General features: G+C 40.4%; 1 protein-coding gene across 4 annotated transcripts in view; it reads left to right on the top strand.

Moving 5' to 3' along the window:
- The window catches only part of LRCH1 (leucine rich repeats and calponin homology domain containing 1), a 256,069-nt gene that overhangs the window by 187,732 nt on the left and 44,471 nt on the right, over nt 1–23,866 (top strand). For all 4 annotated transcript variants that reach the window (XM_060194835.1, XM_060194837.1, XM_060194836.1 and 1 more), the window contains exons 10-15: nt 6,386–6,453; nt 9,711–9,797; nt 15,368–15,454; nt 15,575–15,611; nt 22,534–22,587; nt 23,518–23,590. In XM_060194835.1, the coding sequence (XP_060050818.1) occupies nt 6,386–6,453; nt 9,711–9,797; nt 15,368–15,454; nt 15,575–15,611; nt 22,534–22,587; nt 23,518–23,590 (406 nt within the window). The remainder of the gene's footprint in view (nt 1–6,385; nt 6,454–9,710; nt 9,798–15,367; nt 15,455–15,574; nt 15,612–22,533; nt 22,588–23,517; nt 23,591–23,866) is intronic.

Raw genomic sequence — 23,866 nt, forward strand, 5'->3', positions numbered from 1 at the left:
TACAGGAGAAACCGAACACGTGGGGGCAGCGGGGGGGGGGGGGGGGGTCATGGAAGCAGGGGGCAGCGGGGGGAGGGGTCATGGAAGCAGGGACCCCTCCGCAGGAGAAACCGAACACGTGTCTGAAGGGGCAAAAGTTTTGGGGCTGACTACAGATCGCTTAGGGCGTTTAAGTCCTAAGCACATATCATTTAACTCTTGTATCTCAGCCTCAAGGTCACTTAACCTTTTGGCAGGAGACCTTGTACATTTCCTGAAAGTAGCAAATATAGCCAAGAGAACCCACAGTGTAGCGAAAATTAAAGTGTCTCTGAGATCGAGAGCCTGTCCCAGGAGAGAAGGATATAATGTCTGGGACACCTCCTCGTAAAGCGCAAAAAATCCCATGGTGGGGGGAAACGCGGGCCGCAGAGTCAGGCGGCTGCCACTTACCTGTGTCTGGGCGGCTTTTCTGGACCTCAGGCCGGGCGTGAGTGTGGGACATGTTGGGCGCCAGGTGTCGGGCTGCGCCGCGGAGAAGAGAGAGAGGAGATCCGGAACAAATGGGGTACACAAATCTTTATTATTGGGTCAGGAGGGGGTGGCTCAGGCCACGTGGAGTCAGCTGAAAAATATGGCCGTCTCTGCTACCTCACCACCGGGCAAGAGATAGAGAGCAAGAGAGCGAGAGTGGGTGCACGAGTGAGAGAGAGGGCGGAAGTGGGAGGGCTTTATTGGGTAAGCACCAGGAGTGACGTGTCGGGACAGGATTGGTTGAAAAGGCACTGTGAGGAATCGCAGGGAGTGGCAAAGCCTGCATCTGTATAATTCTCCAACATCTTATAATTACAAATTGTGTTGCTGTGAACATTGGTACACAGATCTCTTCTGATAGGTGTTTCTGTCACCTTTGGATATATCCCAGGAGAGGAATTTCTGGGTCATAGGACGGGTCCATTCCTAATGTCCCAATAAGTCTCCAAATTGCTTTCCACAATGGTTGGACTATTGTTGATATCTACATCTTTAGTCCATTTTGATTTGATCTTGGTGTATAGTGTTAGGTGATGTTCCAGTTTCACTTTTCTACATGTGGTTTTCCAATTTTCCCAGCACCATCTGGTGAAGAGACCTTTTTTACCTTCATTGAATGGCTTTGACCCTTTTGTCATATATTAGGTGGCTGTCTATGTGTGGGCTCATTTCTGGGCTTTCAGTTCTTCTCCACTGATCCAAGTGTCCATTTTTATTTTAGCACCATGCTATTTTGATTACTATTACTACGTGGAGTTGGGGAGCGAGTGTTAGAGCTACGTATTTTTTCTTTTTTCTCAGAAGTGTTTTGGCGAGTTGTGGCCTTCGTGGTTCCACACAAATTTTTGGACAAGTTGTCCAGTTTGCCTAAAATAATGCCATCCATACTCTGTAAACCACCACTTGACCCCCAATGGCAATTAAAAAAAAACTAGAAATAATTTCCCTTTGTGGACAGGTTTTTTTTTTTCAGGATACCTATTCCTGAACAGTTGGAATCATGCTGAGGTGCTGAGAAGTTGGATATGGTCACTGTTGCAGGGAGAGCAAAAGGGAAAGAGAGAAAAAAATGTCCTTTTTACTAAAGTTGGTAGTGAATATTTCTCTTTGAGGCATAATTAGTGGCACTGGTATGTATCTCCCATTCCTTCTGGCTCAGACTGTGGGATCCAGGAGTCACAAAGTTACTTCTTTTGGTTGAAATTCAGACTTAATTGTGCTAAGTGAGAAGTGACTGCCTCTGCGTTTTGTGTTAGATTCAAACTCTGACCTCAAAATACTGCTCTTTGTTGCCTGAGGATTGCACTGTGATGGCTAAACTCCATCTAAACTGGCATCCCCAAGGCATCACCTTCCAGGCAACTGGGAGAGAAAGGCCTCTGTTTTTCATAGTAAATGAGACCCTGATATATTGATGACCCTGGTATGCTATCAAGATAAAAAGTAGCAAAAATTGATGTATGATATACATCTGTAACAAACCAGCTTAAGTGATCACAAACCAAAATGATTATACAGGAGAATAAAAACAGAGATACCTGTAAGTCTCTACTTTTCAGTCATTAATCCATCGTCCATTGCTTTATTTGTACCTCCACTGAGAGCACCTTGTTTGATTCTCATCATTCCTCATTTTGATGACTGTAAGAGGTACTGACCCCCCAACTTCTCACTCAACACCTGTCGTTTTCGACGGGTTAGGTTGTTTTCGCTGGGCTGGCTTCACAGGCAGGTAACAGACGACCAGGGACTCATAGTTGAGCTGTAGGCAGTATCTCTTTATTCATGCAGGACGCAGCACAATCTAAGACGAGCTAAGCTAAACTCAAGGTAAAGTACTCTAAAACTCACAATGCTGTCTTTATATATACTTGCCAAGTAGGGTGAAAACAGGGTGTGACATAGAGAGGGTGGAGAGAAAAGTGACTGGTGACAATCAGAGTGTGACAAGGAGAGGATCAGGGTGTGACAAGGATGGGGGGTGGAGCAAAAACATATCATGAAACAGTGGGGATTGAACCAATGCCCTGGAGGGAGGTACTTGTTAACAGCGGTTATATAAATAGAATGAAGTGGTTATGTAAATAGAATAGTGTTAAGCAGGGGGGATTTAAACCAAATGAAACAGAAGGGGTCTCATGCATGCCAACAAACACCCCCTACTCTTCACTGTATGTGCACTGGTGCATAAACGTCCACGTCTTATATTCTGCCACCAACCTTTTTCCCAAAGTATAAATCTGGTGATAGTCATAAGGGTTTTCCAGATTTGACCCTTTGACTGCTCTGGGGTTAAAAATGTGGAACATTGGGCTTTTTTCTTGAGTGTATGAAGACTTTATCTTAAGATAGCATACCTCAGTAGGGCACTTGATCAGTTATGGGCATGAAGTAGGCTCAAGCCTGATCCCCACCATGCTGAGGGAAGCTTTGATGTTGTGATATCTTTCTTTCTGTCTCTGTCCCTGTCTTTCTATCTGGAAAAGTTATCTAGTGAAGCCCCAGTAAAGAGAGTGGAAAAGGAGGAGCGGTTGGGGTGGGAAAGTATCCAAAGTCTGAAGACACCTTGTTGAAGGTATACTTTGACTCACTGAGGTTGATTTCATGGCCAAAGGCCTGAAGGAAACTCATCGAACAAGCATTTCTCTCTAAGGCATGTTAGTCTTTTTAGGAAGTAGTGTGTCAGTCTCAGTACTATGCTTGGGGACATTTTAAACAACAGAGTGTCCCCCCTCCCCCAGTAAGTTCACACATGTGATAATATGGCACTTCAGTGCCTCCTTTTTTTTCTTTTATATGTTCAGTCTTCTGAAAGGTCATGTGTTCACAGTATGAGAAGGTACCACCTCAGCTTTCTCAGCTTCAGCGATGGAAATGCATGTCAGGGACTCAAGTTGGTCACAGCTTTCCTCATGTGCAACAACACCTGCCAGTGTCTGCAAAAGCACCACAACTGCCAGTTTGGGGTTATAAACAAATCTTAGCAAGTAGGCAAATTTCCAAGTATAGAACTTATGAAAAATGAGGGTCAATGGTATAACCATCTAACAAAGCACAAACAACCCAGTAAGGCCTACTTTGCATACTGAGAAGAAATCGACTTTTTATATGATTCATCTTTTTTTTTTTTTAACTAAACAAATTTAGAAGGAAATACCCTTGCCTTCTGTAGTGGAAACTGAAATTTAGAAGGAAATACCCTTGCCTTCTGTAGTGGAAACCCAACAAGAATACATGAGATGGGAACTTGTTTTGGTGATTTCTGGTGGCATACCTCACCCATGCATTTCACAATCCTCTGGATAATGTCACAGTAATTTATGTGTTGACTACTTTTTTCTTTTTTCTTTTTCTCCTTTCCTTTCCTTTCTTATCCTCTTTTTCTTCCTTCCTTCCTTCTTCTCTTCCTTCCTTCCTTCCTCTCTTTCTTTCTTTCTTTCCTTCTTTTTCTTTCTTATTGCCACCAGGTTATTGATGATGCTCAATGCTTGTACTAAGAATCCACTACTCCCAGTGGCCACCCCCCACTTTTTTTCTTTTATTTTTTGATAGGACAGAGAGTAATTGAGAGGGCAGAGGGAGGAAGATAGATAGATAGGCAGACAGACAGACAGACAGACAGACAGATAGATAAGTAGATAGAGTGAGCAAGAAAGACACCTACAGACTTGCTTTACAGCTTGTGAAACATGACCCCTGTGGGTGGGGAGTGGGGGCTTGAACCTGGGTCCTTGTACTTAATAAAGGATGTACTCAACCAGTGAACTACCACTCTTCCCCCCGTATGTTGACTTTAATATTCATTAAACTTGTAATCAGTATAAGAAAAGTCTGAGAGAACAGTATTGTCACTCTGGTTTGTAGGGTGCCAGGGATTAAACACAGGACCTCGCGTATGTATGTCCCATTCTCTACAAAAAATAGTGCCCCCTTTGCAAGCCTGAGGCTACCACTAGGCAGCTGGTCACAACCTGAGAAGAGGACTAGTTCAGAGTGACACAAGTGGAGAATTAACTGGTCCTTAGTTAGTCAACACTTTGTCAGAACCATGATGCAGAAAACAGCTTTTGTCCCTTGTTGCTTCTTTGCCAAGGAGGTGTACCCCATGCTAGTGTGACTTCCATCACACTAGCTGGTGGCTGGTTTAAAGCAGCATTGTTCTGTGACAGAGATAAAGTTGAAAGAAGCCTGTGGGCATTCCACTGGTATGAATTAAGTATTCCCATCTAAGTGTTTCTTTGAGAAAATAATAAGAGTGGGGGGATTCCAGTCAAATGTGAGTTTTGTACACATGAAAACTATTTGATATAATGTGAGGCTTTTTCTGTTTTAAGTATTTTATGCTTTCTTTATTCACAAGACCAACATACACACACACACACACACACACACACACACACACACACACACACACACCTTCTCACATTCTCATGTGTCTGACACATCCTATGGGGAAATCTATTAACATCCAGAGGTACTAAGAGAACAGTAAGAGTTGTGTTAAACTTTTAACTTCAGACTGCAGTTTAACAGGTATTGTCATTCATGTCCGGATTCTCTTTTCCTTTCTTCCTTTCTAATTGTGGTAAAATGCACATAATATTAAACTGATCAGCTTAGCCAATTTTTATGGCTTGATAATTTTCAGATGAGGGAAGGAGAGAGAGAGAGAGAGAGAGAGAGACCATAAACCATAAACCATAGCAGTGACACTTCTTCCACTGCAATGGGGGCCTCACTTGAACCTGGGTTGTGCTTATGACAACTTAACCATTTTTAAGTGTATAGTAAGTTAATAATTCCTTTTTAAGTATACAGTTCACTGAGTACAATTCAAGTGTTACATGTACATATATTGCTGTATAACCATTCTTACCATCTACCTTCTTTTTTTTTTGGTTTTTTTTAAAATATTTATTTTATTTATTTATTCCCTTTTGTTGCCCTTGTTGTTTTATTGTTGTAGTCGTTGTTGGATAGGACAGAGAGAAATGGAGAGAGGAGGGGAAGACAGAGAGGGGGAGAGAAAGATAGACACCTGCAGACCTGCTTCACCGCCTGTGAAGCGACTCCCCTGCAGGTGGGGAGCCGGGGTTCCAACCGGGATCCTTATGCCGGTCCTTGTGCTTTGCGCCACCTGCGCTTAACCCGCTGCGCTACAGCCCGACTCCGACCATCTACCTTCTGAACTCTTTTTATGTCATAAAACTGAAACCATAAATCCATTAAACAGTATTTCCATTACCCGCTTGCCTCTCCTCTGACAACACTCTCCTTCCCTTTCACCCCTTCCTTTCCTCTCTTTATCCCCTCCCTCCCTTCTTCCCTTCCTTCCTTCCTTTCTTCCTTCCTTCCTTCCTTCCTTCCTTTCTTCCTTCCTTCCTTCCTTTCTTCCTTTCTTCCTTCCAGAGAAAGAGGACACCAGAGCATCACTGGTACACATGCTGCCAAGGATCAAACTTGTAACCTCATACTATTAGGTCCAGAGTTCTGGTGGTTATACCACCTCCTTAACTGTACCACCGTTCTACTTTCTGCTCTATGAATGTGATTAAGTACTTCCTGTATGTAGAGTCAAGTAGTATTTGTCTCTTCATGACTAGCCTATTTTGCTTAGCATACTTAGTAGCATAACAATAAAATGCCCTCATGTTGTAGCATGTGTTGGCCTTTCCTTCCTTTTTAAATTTAAATGAGACTGCCTTGTACACATAGACCACATTTTGCTTGTCCATTTATCCACTGATGATTGCCTGGATTATTCCCACTCTTTGACTATTGTGTATAATGCTGCCATGAGCACAGGCTGGGGAAGGTTTGACTGACTGTTGCTGGCCAGTGGCTCTCAGAGCACCCTTTGTTCTGTCTGCAGGACAGAACGGAGGACTGTGAGGAACTGTTGCGGATAGAAGAGGATGCACACTGGCAAAGCGAAGGAATGTGAGTACTAAAGGCCTGGTTATGAGCCACCATAGCCAGGTAAGGTCCATGTTTCTCATGAAAGAATTGTGACCTGCTTTTCTGGGGTAGGGGGGCAAGCTGATATACTTTCCTATTGATGTTAACAAGAAATTCCCCAACCAGTGAGATAACTCACCTGCTTTGCCATGTGCTTGACTCAGGTTTGAGCCTGATACTCTACAGTACTGTGTATCTTTCCTTGTACTGTCTCTGTCTCTCTCTTTCTATTTGAAAATGTCATCCTGGAGCAGTGAAGGGCCAGTGACAACAACAACAAAAAAAACTAGTTGCAGATTTTCCGCTCTCTGGCCCTTAGTATCTGTCATAGTATTGGGGCCAGGTCACACCATTTCCTTGGCCTTGAATTTTATCTGATCTATAAATTGAGGCTGTCGGTAGACATGGTATTAGGCAGTTAGGGGTTCTCGAAGAGATTCTAGCTTCCTTTCATTTGTCTGAAGAAGTTCACAGCTAGACCTAAATTGATAGGTTGTTCTGACTTGCAGGACCCACTATTGCTTGTATAATCTCATTTTTTTATTACAATATTTTATTTATTTATTTCCTTTTTGTTGCCTTTGTTGTTTTTATTGTTGTTGTAGTTATTGTTGCTGATGTTATCATTGTTGGGTGGGACAGAGAGAAATGGAGAGAGGAGGGGAAGACAGAGAGGGGGAGAGAAAGATAGACACCTGCAGACCTGCTTCACTGCCTGTTGAAGTGACTCCCCTGCAGCTGATGAGCCGGGGTTCAAACCGGGATCCTCACACTGGTCTTTGCACTTCGCACCACCTGCGCTTAACCCGCTGCACTATCACCTGACTCCCTATAGACTCTCACTTTTTTTTTCTTGTAATTCCTTCAAGCTTTATTCAACTTTTATTTTTAATTTATTTAAGAAAGGAGACATCAACAAAACCATAGGATAGGAGGGGTACAACTCCACACAATTCCCACCACCCGATCTCCATATCCCATCCCCTCCCCTGATAGATTCCTATTCTTTATCCCTCTGGGAGTATAGACCCAGGGTCACTGTGGGTTGCAGAAGCTGGAAGGTCTGGCTTCTGTAATTGCTTCCCCGCTGAACTGTAGTCTCATTTTTAAGTTTTACGTCTTTGTTAATTAGAGATGAAGAGACAAGAGAGAGAAATAGAGCACCACTCTTATCTCGTCATGTCAGAGATTGAACTTGGGGTTTCATGTTTGAAAGTGTAGTGTTTTATCCACTGAATCAGCTCTCAGCCCCACCCCCAATCATCAGGTTTCAGATCTGAAAGAAATGTAATTACAGTGTCCTGGTCCTAAGTCAAGTAAGTGTAGTGCTTAAATTTTGTTCAAGGGCCAGGTGGTGGTGCACCTGGTTGAGCGCACATGTTACTGTGCTCAAGGACCGGGTTTGAGCCCCCAGTCCCCATTTGCAGGGGGATAGCTTCACAAGTGGTAAAGCAAGGCTGTAAGTGTCTCTCTGTCTGTCTTCCTCTCCATTTCCCCCTTCCCTCTCTATTTCTGGCTGTCTCTATCCAATAAAGAAAGAAAATAAAAAAAAAACTTAAAAAAATTTATTCAAAGCTATATGACAGGCCCTGTGTTAAGTACTTCACTGTGGTACTAGGGGAAGATTCACAGCTGTTCAGCCTGTGGTTTCTTTCTGTGTGTCTGAATTCTAAAAAGAGTGAAAAAACAGTGCAGGAATGATGAAATAACACACACAAAAAGCACTAGGACTATGTAAAGAAAAAAAAAATTAAAGGAGAATCTATCAAGGAAAGAGGTTTTTTTTTTTTAGATTATATAAAACTTTGGAAACCACATTCTTAATATATTTTTTTAACTTTCCTATATATCAGGATCTTCTGTAGAGCTTAGTAAAATGACCAAGGTCCCATAAAGACCTACTTGTGGAGAGAATAAAGACCTACTTTTGGGGGCCAGACAGTGGCACACCTGATTAAGCACTCACATTACAGTGCACAAGGACCCTGTACAAGTCCCTGGCTCCTGCCTGCAGGGCAGAAGCTTCACAAGTGGTGAAGCAGGGCTGCAGATATCTCTCCTTCTCCCCTCTTAACTTCTGTTTCTATCCAGTAATAAATGAATAAAGATATATTTAAAAAAATAGACCTACTTGTGAAAATCAGCTTGGTATCAATTTTTTAAAAATTTATTTGTTTATTTATTCCCTTTTTTTGCCCTTGTTGTTTTATTGTTGTAGTTATTATTGTTGTCGTTGTTGTTGGATAGGACAGAGAGAAATGGAGAGAGGAGGGGAAGACAGAGAGGGGGAGAGAAAGATAGACACCTGCAGACCTGCTTCACCACCTGTGAGGCGACTCCCCCAGCAGGTGAGGAGCCTGAGGCTCGAACTGGGATCCTTACGCTGGTCCTTGAACTTTGCGCCACGTGTGCTTAACCTGCTGCACTACCGCCTGACTCCCAGTATCAATTTTTTAAACGCTTTTTAAAAAATTTATTTATTTATTTTCCCTTTTGTTGCCCTTGTTGATTTTATTGTTGTAGTTATTATTGTTGTTTTCATTGTTGGATAGGACAGAGAGAAATGGAGAGGGGAGGGGAAGACAGAGAGGGGAAGACAAAGAGATAGACACCTGCAGACCGGCTTCACCACTTGTGAATCGACTCCCCTGCAGGTAGGGAGCCGGGGGCTCCAACTGGGATCCTTATGCCAGTCCTTGCACTTTGCGCCACAATTGCTTAACCTGCTGCACTACCACCCAACTCTGGTATCATTTTTTTTAAAGCACTGGTATTATTTTGCTTCATAAGGGACTTGAATTGCAAACCACTGCCCCACACAGAAATCCCTTTCTACATGTGTGCAATGAAGCAGAGCCAGGCTGACTGAACTGGGGTTGGCATATCCTGAGGTTTGTAGACCTTTCCAGCCCCAGTACCCCTCTGGAACCTTCTAGGGCTCAGGAAAGCACAATGTGAGAACTACTTGCTAATCATTGTTCTGATGATGCAGATGAGCCGATGTAGGCCTGTGGGCACTGAGACTTTGCATGAACTGCTTTATAGCAGAGCTAAACTTCTCCATTCTGTAGCTGTCATTGCTGCTGCCGCACCATCCATCCTGCAGGGAAGTGACATCTATATATTATAATGTTTTATTTGCCTAAATTATATCTAGATGTTAAATAGGTTTTTGTGGGTTTAGTCATGAAAACCTACATATCAATGCTCTAGTCATTGTTTTCTTTTTCATGCTACAGAGTGAGTTCATCCCAGGACCAGGATGTGAATATAGCAATGATTGAACAGCTCAGAGAAGCAGTGGATTTTCTCCAAGATCCCAATAGGTCTGTGTTTTTATTTTTATTTTTTGGCCCAGACTTTATGTATAATTAGTGCATATTAGTTTATGAATACATTATCTCAAAAGCACAAAAAGGTGGTATATGTATGGAAATATATATCAGCTTTTAAAAAATACCTCATTGGAGGCTGGGCAGTAGCACAGTGGGTTAAGTGCATTGCACAAAGCACAAGGACCAGTGTAAGGATCCTGGTTCGAGCCCCCAGCTCCTCACCTGCAGGGTTGTTATTTCATAAGCAGTGAAGCAAGTCTGCAGGTGTCTGCCTTTCTCTCCCCCTCACTATCTTCCCCCTCCTCTCTCGATTTCTCTTTGTTCTATCCAACAACAATAGCAAAAAAAACAAAACAAAACAAAACAGTAATAACAACAAGGGCAACAAAAATAGGAAAAGTGGCTTTGTGGAGCAGTGAATTTGTAGTGCAGGCACCAAGCCCCAACCATAACCCTGCTGGGAGAAAAAAAAGAAAAACACAACAAAACAGCTCATCTTGGAGGAATCTTGTTAAGTGAGATATGCCAAAGTGAGAAATATGAATATTGGTGATCTCATTTATAGGTGGAACTAACGAAAGAAGGATAGAAAGGGAAAACACAAGGTAAAACTTGAACTGGGTTTATTGTTTTGTACCAGTGCAAAGGACTCTGGGGAAGAAGCATATGGGAGGGTGCAGGGGAGTGGTCTTTGGGATCCTCATGCATGATGGCAGAAAAGGACCTAAGTTGGGGGTGAGAGTGTTTTGCAAAGAGCTATCACAAAGAGATAAGAAATTGTACCTATGTGGTAGCAACTGTACTGCAATCCATTAACTCTCCAACAAAGTCATACATACATACATACATATATAATTTTACTTATATATATGCACAGCATTTGAACTCAGTCTAATCATTAACAAAAAAAGTAATTGTAATGATTTTAAATGACCTGTTTTGTCCAAGATCTAAGAGTGAACTAGTCAAACTTCATAAATCAATAGAAACATGATTAAGGTCCTGAAAATTTGATGTGATTAAAAGAAGACCTCAACTGTGTTTAAGCCTTATATTGTTTTAATAATTTTTTAGAATTTTATTTTATTTAATTTTTTTTTAATTTAAGAAAGGATAAATTAACAAAACCATAGGGTAGGAGGGGTACAACTCCAAACAATTCCCACCACCCAATCTCCATATCCCACCCCTTCCCCTGATAGCTTTCCCATTCTCTATCCCTCTGGGAGCATGGACCCAGGGTCGTTGTGGGTTGCAGAAGGTGGAAGGTCTGGCTTCTGTAATTGCTTCCCCGCTGAACATGGACAGTGACTGGTCGGTCTATACTCCCAGTCTGCCTCTCTCTTTCCCTAGTAGGGTGGGTCTCTGGGGAAGCTGAGCTCCAGGACACATTGGTGGGGTCTTCAGTCCAGAGAGGCCTGGCCGGCACCCTGATGGCATCTGGAACCTGGTGACTGAAAAGAGAGTTAACCTACAAAGCCAAACAAATTCTTGAACAATCATGAACCCAAAGGTTGGAATAGTGGAGAGGAAGTGTTGGGGGAGGTACCCACTGCAAACTCTAGTGTACTTCTGCTTTCAGGTATATATTTTGCACTTGTTTATGGATACGTGTGAACATATGCTCTCTCTCACAGAACCTGGTGTATATCTAGGTTTTGGGACTTTGTTAGAAAGTGATCCACTTGGGATGGAATTAGAGAATACTATGAAAGGAAAGGTCTCACCCGAGTAATGAAGCTGAAGGGTTGTCATTCCACATCTGAAGTCTCTGGATACAGTCTGAGCTGAAGCATGTTGAGGTGGCAATCGTTGCGTTGATTAGGTTGCGATCAGCAGATGTAATATTATTTGTTATGGATTGGGAGAGGCATGCGGGAAAGTGGGCCCTATCCTAAGGTTCCAGGACTGGGGGAAATATAGGTTCTATAGTGGAGATGTGAGGTTCCTGCTGTCTTAGGGTTCAAAAAGACAATGGATAGTTAATGTTGTCATCGCATTATTTGGTAATTGTGTTAACTTTGAAAAGTCCTTTTGTTAGGGTTTGCTGTATAGTACCCAGTATTTTGTAAATAGCTCTGCCATTGGTTGCCTCTGATCTACTTGGTCTAGGCTTTTGAGAGAGTCCGCATATCAAATACACAGCCTATATATTAAGAAGACTCAGTCTGTGTTTTAAAAACTTCGAGACTTACAATTAATTTTCCCCCTCTCATATTAATTAACTAGTGATTTATATGACTACACTTTACTAGGAGTGTACATAAACACCATTCCCACCACCAAAAGACTATGTCCCATCCCACCCACCCCACCCACCCCCCACCGGTCCAGGAAGCCGCATGTCTACCCCTCACCACAGGGTTTTTACTTTGGTGCCCTACTTTCAATTTAGTCAGATCCTGCTTTTAGGGTTTTTCCCTTTCAGATCTTCTTTTTCAACTTCTGTTGATGAGTGGGGACATCCCATACTCATCTTTATCTTTCTGACTTAGCTCACTTAACATAATTCCTTCTAGCTCTGTCCAAGATGGGTCAGAGAAGGTGGGTTCATTGCTCTTGATAGCTGTATAGTATTCCATTGTGTATATATACCACAGCTTTTTCAGCCACTCATCTGTTGTTGGGCACCTGGGTTGCTTCCAGGTTTTAGCTATTATAAATTGTGCTGTTATGAACATAGGAGTACACACCTCTTTTTGGTTGGGTGTTATGGAGTCCTTGGGGTATAACCCCAGGAGAGGAATTACTGGATCATATGGAAGGTCCATGTCTAGCCTTGTGAGAGTTTTCCAGACTGCTCTCCACAGAGGCTGTACCAATTTACATTCCCACCAGCAATGCAAAAGGGTTCATCTCTTAAGATTTTAAAAAGTATTTTATTTAATTTGGATATAGACAGAATTTGAGATGGAAGTGGGGTTGGTGGAGATAGAGAGAGATAGGGAGAGAAAAAGAAGGGATGGGGGAAGAGAGAGAGTGAGGGAGAGGGGGAGAGGAAAGAAAGAAAGAGAGAGGAGAGAGAGACAGACAGACAGAGGGGGGAGAGAGAGAGAGAGAGACCTGCAGCACTGCTTCACCACTCAGGAAGCTTCCTCTCTGCAGGTGGGGACCAGGGTCTCAAATGGAGGACTTTGCACATTATAACATGTGCTCTACTAGATGTGCCACCACCTGACTAATCTCTTTAATTTGTATCATGTTTCTAATAAATTTTCATGCAAATTCTATATTGACAAGCATAAGAGACCCAAAGCAAAAGAGAACCGTGTGGTTTGATTGAAATAGCAATGGTGGGAATGCAGGACTAGCACTTGGTAGATAAGAGCCAGTGATCTAGAAGGAATGAGTGATTCTAGCTCAGGGCCCCAGTTTCATCTTTCAAGAGATGTCTGAGGTAAGGATTAACAAGCGTTTTAAGTGACTCAGGATGTGCTAAATGATTGGGGAAAACAGTCCTGAGTAACAGTCCAAGAGATAATTGATTTGCATCTTTATGGAGAGTTACGTTAAAATTATAGTATGTTGTAAAATTTTATATGGATTGCTTCCTCCCTAAAATAACCCTCTATTTTAGTTGGTTTATCTTGTTGTTGTCTGGGGCTGGGTGGTGGCACACCTGGTGGAATCCACATGCTACAATGTGCAAAGACTGAGGTTCAAGCCCCCCCTCCACACCTGTGGCGGGGGGAGCTTCACCAGTGGTAAAGCAGTAATGTAGGTGTCTTTTTTCCTCTCTCCATCTCCCCTTTCCATCTGGATTTCCGTCTGTCTGCATATAATAAGTAATTCAATTAAAAAATAAAAATATCTTTAGCTGTTGTCCATCCTGTGATAACCCTAATTTTATAATAATGGTTTGTGAGCTAGTGTTAATAATGAAGAAACCCCGCCTTTTTTTTTTTTTTTTGCTTCTGATAGTACTTCAAAAGGTTGTTAGTTCAGTACAACTTTAAGAGGGACAGAGGGAGGTGCTGATTATCAGCAGTAAAAAGCTTACGTATGGAAGGGGGGGTAGTGGTAGTGGAGTGGACTTTGGGGTCCTCAACAGTAAAAAGCTTACATATGGAAGGGGGCGGTAGTGGTAGTGGAGTGGACTTTGGGGTCCTGGTGTCTGATGGTAGAAAGGATCTGTGGTGAGAGGGTTTTGCAGACACCTATCAAAGGCAAATGGGAAATTGTACCCAGGTGTCAACAACTGTACTGTAAGACACTAGCCACCCCAGTAAAATGATAAAACAAAGTAGGAAACCAACCACCACCAGAAAAAAAAAGTTTATTTGCATATTGGATTTCATAGATCCATATTTTCTTCTTGTTAGTTTAGTTAAACTACTGATCATAGGATTCAATTTTAAAAGGATTCTTTTTTTTTTTCTGTAACCTTAACATGAAAAAATCCATCTGAACATTGCTATTTTGTTTTGCCTTTATCTTGATTTCTTGAAGATTTTAGCTTACTGGTTTAATAGCATTTTCAGTATACATATGTATTATAAGCACAGCTCTACATTAAAAAATAAATGTATATAACAGTGTTTATTAATCCTTTACTTCTTCATTTTTATTGGACAGATTAATGGTTTATAGTAATGTTTACAGTAAGTGGTTTATAGCAATGGTTTATAGTTGATGGTACATTTGTAAAACTTTTTTGTTTTCTGCAAAACACTCTCAACCCCAGCTTAGGTCTTCCTCTACCACCATGTATCAGGACCTGAAAACCCCTCCCACCCCTCAAGTCCTTTATTTTGGTTGGTACAAGGTACTAAACCTAGTTCAAGTTCTACTTGTCTTTCCCCTTTCTGTTCTTGTTTCTCAAGTTCTCTCCATGACTGAGATCACCCCATATTCATCCTTCTCTTTCTGGCTTATCTCATTGAACATGATTCCTTTAAGCTCCATCCAAGATGAGGTGAAGAAGGTGAATTCATCTTTGTTAATAGCTGAATAATATTCCATTGTGTATATATACCATAACTTTCTTAGCCATTCATCTATTGTTGGTAGCTTTCAGTTTTGGCTATTATAAATTGTGCTGCTGTGAACATAGGTATACACAGATCTTTTTGGATGGGTATGTTTGATTCCTTAGGATATATCCCCTAGGAGAGGAATTGCAGGTAGGTCCATTTCTAGCCTTCTATGAGGTCTTCAGAATGCTCTCAACAGGGGTTGGACCAATTTCTTAATGAGAGTATTAATATATCTAAATATCAGAGAGACTTTTCTATTAAAACAAAATGTTCCTCATATACAAGAGCATATTATACTAGCCTTAATAAAATCTGTATTAAAATGTGCTAACTATGAATATAATGGCTTTTTTAGAATTTTCTGATATGTTGAAAATAAGATGGAATTCAGTACTAGTGGCCATTGGGAAATCATATTAAAATAATATTAAATATGGTACTTAATGGAATATGCCATGTAGTTGAAATTTCTAATATAAACCTTTCAATATTAATTCTATTGATACATAAAACATCAACACATTACATGATTAAATTTGAATAAAGTTTAATAAATTTGTTAAACTATTTTTTTCTATTCTTTAGATTAGGCACAGATATTACAGAAAGAAGTGTAAGCTTTTATGATATGGAATCAGAAGAAGCTTTAGAATTACAAGATCCTGCAATAAAGTATGTTGACCTTTTTATAACTAAATGTATTTTCTCTTTTCATGAATATTTCATTGAAATATTTGTGCTTTAACTTCCACTTTCTATTTCTCCCCCCACTACCCTCCTTCATTTCTATAGTGGTCAAATTCAGTTGGAGACCTCTCCAGCGTGTGAGGTAAGGCTGCTCTGATTTAAATATATTTCCATACAATATTTAGCCACAAAGGTCTGACCATCTGTATTCTATAAAGTTTATATAATTGCCTCTTACTTATGGTTACATGTATAAATGTAACCAGTACCCTGTGCCCTAGCCTATATCTAGTATCTGTAACTTTGTTAGAAAATGTGCCATCTGAAATGAAACTACGTGTTAAGAAAGATTTTACCAGATTAAAGGAGTTGGGAAGTTGATGTCTCAGGCTTGGATCTCTGGATACAATGTTCAGTAACAAGTCAGTAACAGTGTAACATGGCCATGGTGGCACTAGTATCATACTTTAGTTGAGGACAGCAGAGGCAGTATAACAGTAAGGGATCAGAGAGAAGAAACATCAAGAAATACAAACAAAGTCCCAGAGGTTCCAGAACTAAGAGAAACCCAGATTTTAAAGAGAATGGAAAAGGCTTCTTGTAGTCTTATGTAGTTTTAAATAGCAATAGTTGATTATTATTATGGCAAAATTAGTTGGGAGCTTATTTTTCTTTGAAAATCCAATGGTTAGAATTTACCATAACATATTTGACTTTACTAAGCTTTATGACATTTAAGAATATCTACTAATAACTTATCTTAGATAGTAACAGGACCAAATGATTTTTATCTATCTGGCCTAAGGTCTTAGATAACTTAGAAATAAATATCAATCTGCTTAAACAACTTAAGCCTAGTGACAGGATTTAATAATCTTACAAATACGGTACATTAAGTACTTAGACTAAAGAAAATAAATATATATACTCAGAGATAAGATCTAGGTAGAGAACTTGAAGTATTAAATCTATTTCCCCTGAAATACTGAATTAATATTAATAGTGATTTATAAGATTATATATTAACAGGAGTATAGTTTCACACAGTTCCTACCACCAGAGGTTCCCTACCACCACCCATGTGCTTCCCCTAAATAACCACTATAGTTTTCCCACAGTTTTGGGTGTGAGTTGACTTTTGTTTTTTGTTCTTGTGTGTTCAGTTCTCTATATTCCAGATATGAGTGAAACCACTCTGTAGTTGTCCTTTATCTCCTTAACTTACAATCTTCTTGTTTCTTAAGATCTGGTACTCAGTTTTTTGAACCATTTACCCTCTCTTGAGTTCCTTCTTATCTATGAGACTTTGCTTTCTATTAAAAATAAGAGTTAGCTGTTTCTATTAATATTTCTAAGTTCTTTAAGGCAGGTTGTATTGCTGAGTCAGGCCATGGCAAGAGAGAAACATAGGGAACTTACTCTGTGTCAGAAACTAAAGGTGAAAACAATCATTGCAGGTTTTAGAGCCAAACCATCAGCCTCTGAACTGACCAGGTAAAAATAAACTAGGAAAAAAAAAATAGCAGAGGATTTGGAAAATGCCTAGGGAGTTAAGAAGAATCTCAAAGAGAAACTGGTTGTTGAGTATACTGGGGACAGAGCTAAGTCAGTTGAGGTAGAGTTATATGGGGTGAAACTTGAATGACTCTAGAGCTTCTGAAAAAAATAATAATAAGTGATTATAGAGGAAGAAGTTTTAATCCAAAATTAGAGATGAACCAGATGCTCCAAAAGAAACATACTAAGATGTGTTTGAGTTGGTAATTTGGGGGTAAAGCACAGATTGCTATCTATTTCATCCATCCACCCATTCGATCCTTCTTTCCTTCATTCACTCATTTCTAGAGCACTGCTCAGCTCAGCTCTGATTTTATGGTGGTGCTGGGGATTATGCCTGGGACTTAGTTGCCTCAGCATGAAAGCCTTTTTGCATAGCCACTATGCTTTCTCCCCAGTCCTATTTCATCTTTTCATAATGAATGGGTTGGGGTAGCTGATTTCAGGATAAACCAAATCCAGGTCCCTTGTGGTATCTGAACATGTAAAGTAGTTTTACACTTCTAACTAGCAAAGTTTCTGTGTTAAATAAGGTGAGAAAGAACTGTAATTTTGAAAATGGTTTTAAATTTAATATAGTTTCATTGTTAAATACAGTGACTTGGAATCGTTTTACATTTCAGTTTACTCTCAAGGATTTTCTAAATCTGAGTTACTCTGAGCAACCACTCAAATCTCTACTTTCACCTGTGGTTGATCTCACACTTCAGGGCACTTAATAGTAGCTTGTCATTCTGCTCTTCTGCTATGATACTCATGTGTTCCTTAGACAATGTCCCTGCACTACCTCTTCACTGGGCATAGGCAAAATTGGGTTACCCAATAGTGGAACAACAGAAAGCAATTTATTTGAAGCCTGCCCTGGGTTTGTTTCATCAGTTTGTCTGTCTGAGACATAGTACTTCTAATTCAGATGCATTTAAAAAAATAATCTTACCTGGAAATCATTAAAAAGTTAAAAAATATATTTTTCAATTTAATTTATCTTTTATTATGACATAGACAGAGAGAAATAGCGTGGTCGGGGGAGAGAAGAAGAGTGAAGGTGAGACACCTGCATCCTGCCCTCGAGCTTGTGAAGCTTCCCCCTTCAAGTGGGGACCGAGGACTGGACTCAAACCGGTTTCCTCATGTGTGGTAACTTATGCAATTTACCAGTTGAGCCACTGCCCACACCTTCTAATTTTTAATTTATAAAAGATGTGGGGGGGGAGTATAACATCCTACAAAAGGTTACCCTAGAATTGCAACCTTTTAACTCAGATCTGCCCAATAACATCTTATGACATTTGCATTATTGTTTTTTTTATGCTTCTCTTTCTTCCTCCATAAAGATAGTTGTTTTTTTTTTAAAAAAAAAAACCAAAAAACTGAGGGCAGGTTTAAGACAGCATTAGCCTTTATTTCTGTACTCTCTAAGTGGGTTTCATCTTTTTAAAAATATTTTTGTTTATTTATTTTTGCATAGAGACAGAGAAATTGAGAGGGGATGGGGAGATGAAGAGGAAGAAAGACAGAAAGACACCTGCAGCCCTGCTTCACCACTTGTGAAGCTTTCCCCCTACAGATGGGGACCAGGGGCTTGAACCTGGTCTTTAATATGAATGCTTAACCAGGTGCGCCATCACCTGGACCCATGGGATTTCATCTTACATAACCCCATTTCGGTCATCAACTTCATAAATTTACATTGTTAAAACATTTTATTTGGTCTTCCATTCACATTTAGGTATTTAGGTTGACCTCATGATGTCTTCCACTGTAGAATCCAGCCTATAGTATTCACATTTCTACAATTTCATTTTTTTGGGAAACATATCTTACCCTTTCTTTGACTACCATGACCTTGAAAATTTGAATAGTGCAGCCCCTTCCTCCCTACTTCCCTTCCTCCATCCCTCCTTTCCTTCCTTTCTTTCTTTCTTTCTCTCTTTCTTTCTTTCTTCCTTCCTTCCTTCCTTCCTTCCTTCCTTCCTTCCTTCCTTCCTTCCTTCTTTTCTTTCTTTCTTTCTTTCTTTCTCTCCTTCCCCCCATCTATTTCTATATTATCCTTCTCCTCCTCCTTCTTTAATAAAATGCCCCTTGTTTTGTGGGATACCAATCCCCTCTTATTTCCAAATCTATAACTTATGCTCCAAGGACTTCCCTGTCCCCTAACTTCAGATTTTATTTCTGTGCAAATTTCTTAGTCTCCACCTGAATAACCTCTCTTGACTTGTTCCCCTATCCTTCATGGTATTTAGTGGTACCAACCACTACTTACTGGCTATTACTGTAGGAATCAATATGCCATCTTGAACTTCCTTCACCATCACTTTTATACACATTTTACAGCAGAGAAGTATCTTAATTATTTTATTATTATTATTTATTTCTTCCAGGGCTATTGCTGGGGCTTAGTGACTGCACTACGAATCCACTTCTCCTGTGGCCATCTTTTCAAACTTTTTCATTTTTTTGATAGGACTAGAGAAATTGAGAGGGGAGTGGAAGATAGAGAGGGAGAAAGAAAGATACCTGCAGAGACCAGCTACACTACTTGTAAGGCAAAGCCCTGCAGGTGGGAAGTCGGTGGCTTGAACCGGGATCCTTACATGGGTCCTTGCACTTTTTACTATGTGTGCTTAACCCAGTGTGCCACTGCCCTGCCCCCTCTTAATTTTTTTTTTCCACCAGGGTTATAGCTGGGGCTCAGTGCCAGCACTAAAAATCCTGCTCCCAGTTTCCTCCCCCCCTTTTTTTTTTTCTATTTTGATAGTAGAAAATTTGAGAGGAGAGGGGAAGATTGAGAAGAAAGATAGACCCCTGCTTTACCACTTGTGGAGCACTCCTTCTTCAAATGGGAAGCAGGGTTCCAACCCAGGTCCTTGTGCATAGTAACTTTTGTACTTAACCAGGTGTGCCACCTCCTAGTTCCCTTAACGGTTCTCTTAACTGCTTGTTGACAAAGCAAATTGCTGTATAAGATTTTTTTTCCTTTGGTGACAGGACAGAGAAATTGAGGGGGGGGGAGGGGAGATAGGGAGAGACAGAGAGAGAGAGAGAGAGAGAGAGAGAGAAATGCACCTGCAGGCCTGCTGAGTGTTCGTGAAGCATCCCCCCATGCAGGTAGGTCTCAAACCTGGTTCCTTGCACATGGTAGCATGTTTGCTCAACCAGGCACACCACTGCCCAGCTCTTGCACAAGATTTTCTTAGAGGCCAGAGGGAAAGAGACCTTATGTTGCAGGCACCTTGTCGTGTCCCCAGTTTCCGTTTCTAGTATCAGAAGTGCACATCACTGCTGGAATTGGAGGTAGGAGTTCTATCAATGAGTTGTCTCTCCTTCTAGAATGAAAAAATGAAAAATTGAGCCTGGGTGACCACTCAGAAGAAGTGTGCTTAAATGAGACCCTGAGTTGTTTTCCTGGTTCCATATTTAAAATAATTTTTCCCCAGATAATTCAGAACTTGGGCATGTGTTTTTATTTAAAGGCCCCAGTGAGATTCAGTGTACTTAGGAACAACTTCTGTGAACCACTTCTAAATATCTAGTTAAAATGTAGATGGGGGGGGGGCGGTAGCGCAACAGGTTAAGTTCACTGCACAAAGCGCAAGGACTGGCATAAGGATCCTGGTTCGAGTCCCCAGCTCCCCACCTGCAGGGGGGAGGGGTTGCTTCACAAACAGTGAAGCAGGTCTGTAGGTGTCTCTCTTTCCCCCTCTCTGTGTTCTCATCCTCTTTCGATTTCTCTCTGTCCTATCCAACAACAATGATAGCAACAATGACAATAATAATAACAACAATGATAAACAACAAGGGCAACAAAAGGGGGAAAAATAGCCTCCAGGAGCAGTGGATTCATAGTGCAGGCACTGAGCCCCAGCAATAACCCTAAAGGGAAAAAAAAATAAATGGGAACTCACAAGCCACTTGGTAGATCCAGTGAGGGAATCGGATGTCCCTAAATATTATGCTCTGAGAAATCCCTTTTTCTTGTTTTATGTAATGCTTTAGATGCAATTTGATATGAATATATCTGCAAGTTTTAGAAAATATAAGTTATTTCCTAACTAGCTACTTAAAACATTAAGGAAAAAATTTAATTTCTTTATTGGGGGATTAATGTTTTACAGTCGACAGTAAATACATTAGTGTGTACATGCATAACATCTCTCAATTTTCCACATAACAATACAACCCCCACTAGGTCCTCTGTCATTCTTTTTGGACCTGTACTCTCTCCCCCCACCACACACCAGAGTCTTTTACTTTGGTGCAATACACCAACTCCAGTTCAGGTTCTACTTGTGTTTTCTCTTCTGATCGTGTTTTTCAATTTCTGCCTGAGAGTGAGATTATCCTATATTCATCCTTCTGTTTCTGACTTATTTCACTTAACATGATTTCTTCAAGCTCCATCCAAGATGGGCTGAAAATGGTGAAGTTACCTTTTTTAATAGCTGAGTAGTATTCCATTGTGTATATATACCACAACTTACTCAGCCACTCATCTGTTGTTGGACACATGGGTTGCTTCCAGGTTTTGGCTATTACAGATGGTGCTGCTAAGAACATAGGTATACACAAATCTTTTTGGATGGGTGTGTTGGGTTCCCAGGAGAGGAATTGCAGGGTCATAGGGTAGGTCCATTTCTAGCCTTCTGAGAGTTCTCCAGACTGCTCTCCACAGAGGCTGGACCAACTTACATTCCCACCAGCAGTGCAGGAGGGTTCCTTTGACCCCACAACTTCTCCAGCATTTGTTGCTTCAACCTTTTCTGATGTATGACATTCTCATAGGAATGAAGTGGTATTTCATTGTTGTCTTTATTTTCATTTTCCTGACAATCAAAGACTTGGAGCATTGTTTCATGTGTTTCTCAGCTTTTTGGATCTTTTCTGTGGTGAATATTCTTTCCATGTCCTCTCCCCATTTTTGAATGGGATCATTTGTTTTCTTGTTGTTGAGTTTGGCAAGCTCTTGATATATTTTGGTTATTAATCTCTTGTCTGATGTATGGCATGTAAAGAGCTCCCATTTTGTGAGGGGTCTCATTGTTTGGGTATTAGTTTTTTGGTTTTTTTTTTAGTTGTGTCCCAAATATTTTGATAGCTTGTGTCTTCATTTTTATTGAACTCTCGAAACATTTTGATTTCTTCCTTTATTTCTTCTTTGACCCAGTAGTTGTTAAGAAGTGTACTGTTGAGCTTCCACATTTTGGGACTATTACTAATCTTTTGTTGATTGTTAAGTCTTAGTTTAATTCCACTGTGGTCTGAGAAGATGGTTGGGATGATTTTAATGCTCTTTAATTTGCTGGCGCTTCAATTTGCTGATCTCTGCAAGTTTTAGAATATATAAATTATTTCCTAACTAGCTACTTAAAACATTAAGGAATTTGATGTGTATTCATTGTATCTTTGTGTTAGGAATGTGATAGAAATCTCACACACATACACACCTACACATCTACCTTGCCACAGCAATATTACAATCTAACGAACATGCCATACATTTTTTTAAGGTACAAAATGATCTAACATTACAGAGTAACGGGAACCAGTATTCTCCAAATGAGGTGAGTGTCCTACAAATGCAGTTATTTGTGCAGGATGAATTAGAATTACCTTTTTTTTTTTTATCTTTTAGCATTTTATTTATTTATTCTTTTTTTTTTTATTTAAGAAAGGAGACATTAACAAAACCATAGGAATAGAGGGGTACAGCTCCACACAATTCCCACAACCTGATCTCCATATCCTGTCCCCTCCTCTGATAGCTTTCCCATTCTCTATCCCTCTGGGAGTATGGACCCAGGGTCATTATGGGTTGCAGAAGGTGGAAGGTCTGGCTTCTGTAATTGCTTCCCCGCTGAACATGGGCGTTGACTGGTTTTAAGAAATATGTAATCCCAGACTGTCATGATTAGTACGTTGTGTTGCAAATTCTCTTCGGGGAAATCTCTCATATTAGCTGTCATGGCCTTACCTGACCCTGTACATAATGAAAATTGTGTAATATATTTTGAAAACTAAACGTGGAGACATATTTCAAGCAAGCAGAAAGGAAATGGCCCAAATAGGTAAAATATAGAATGTCTTGCTATCCATAAATAACCTAGTGTGTGTTCTCCATATAGATGAGACATTTGTGCAGTATTGTCTGTTTCTTCATCTCATTGTGTTGTGAGATTTGAGATTTGATATTCTCTCTGTGAAGTGAATGTGTGTTACTTCTATACTTGGCACTGTACACCTGCTAGAACAGAGGAAGCTTGCCACTTACTGATTATAAAATGTTTCCATAGTGAGCTGATAAAAATCAACAATATTCTACTGATCATGCCTCGTAGACATCTGCAGCATGATAATATGATGACACGTTTTCTTACCATCACGAGCAGCAAATGCAAAAGCATGGTGGTTTCTTATTACAGTACTTGGACCTAGAGAAGCATGAAGAGTTCCACTTAATTTTGATTTAATTTTCTCTCTTCCGAACACCACAGATTGGTGAGAACTCGCCTACAGTCTCTCCTACCACAAACAACGCCACTCCATTTGGCCTGAAGCCTCGATCAGGTAAATTCAAACAGCCTGTTCTTATACTTGTAACAACTCAGAAGTTTCCATTAGCCTGTTGTTGGTGTAATCAGTTATCTTCTCAGTGCTGGTGAGTTTGAATTCCAACATCAGAACCTTGCCACACTTGGGGAGACTGGATTTCAGAGTCTCATTTTTTTAGTGAATCACCTATTAAAACTACATGATGTTATCAGTAATAGATATCTTATTTCCTTTTTAATCAGATCAAGGAGGAAAAGATGGTAAGGAAATATTTTTCTATTGAGGTGTTCT

The sequence above is a fragment of the Erinaceus europaeus genome, chromosome 7 (assembly GCF_950295315.1).
Source record: "Erinaceus europaeus chromosome 7, mEriEur2.1, whole genome shotgun sequence".
In the NCBI taxonomy this organism is placed as follows: Eukaryota; Metazoa; Chordata; class Mammalia; order Eulipotyphla; family Erinaceidae; genus Erinaceus; species Erinaceus europaeus.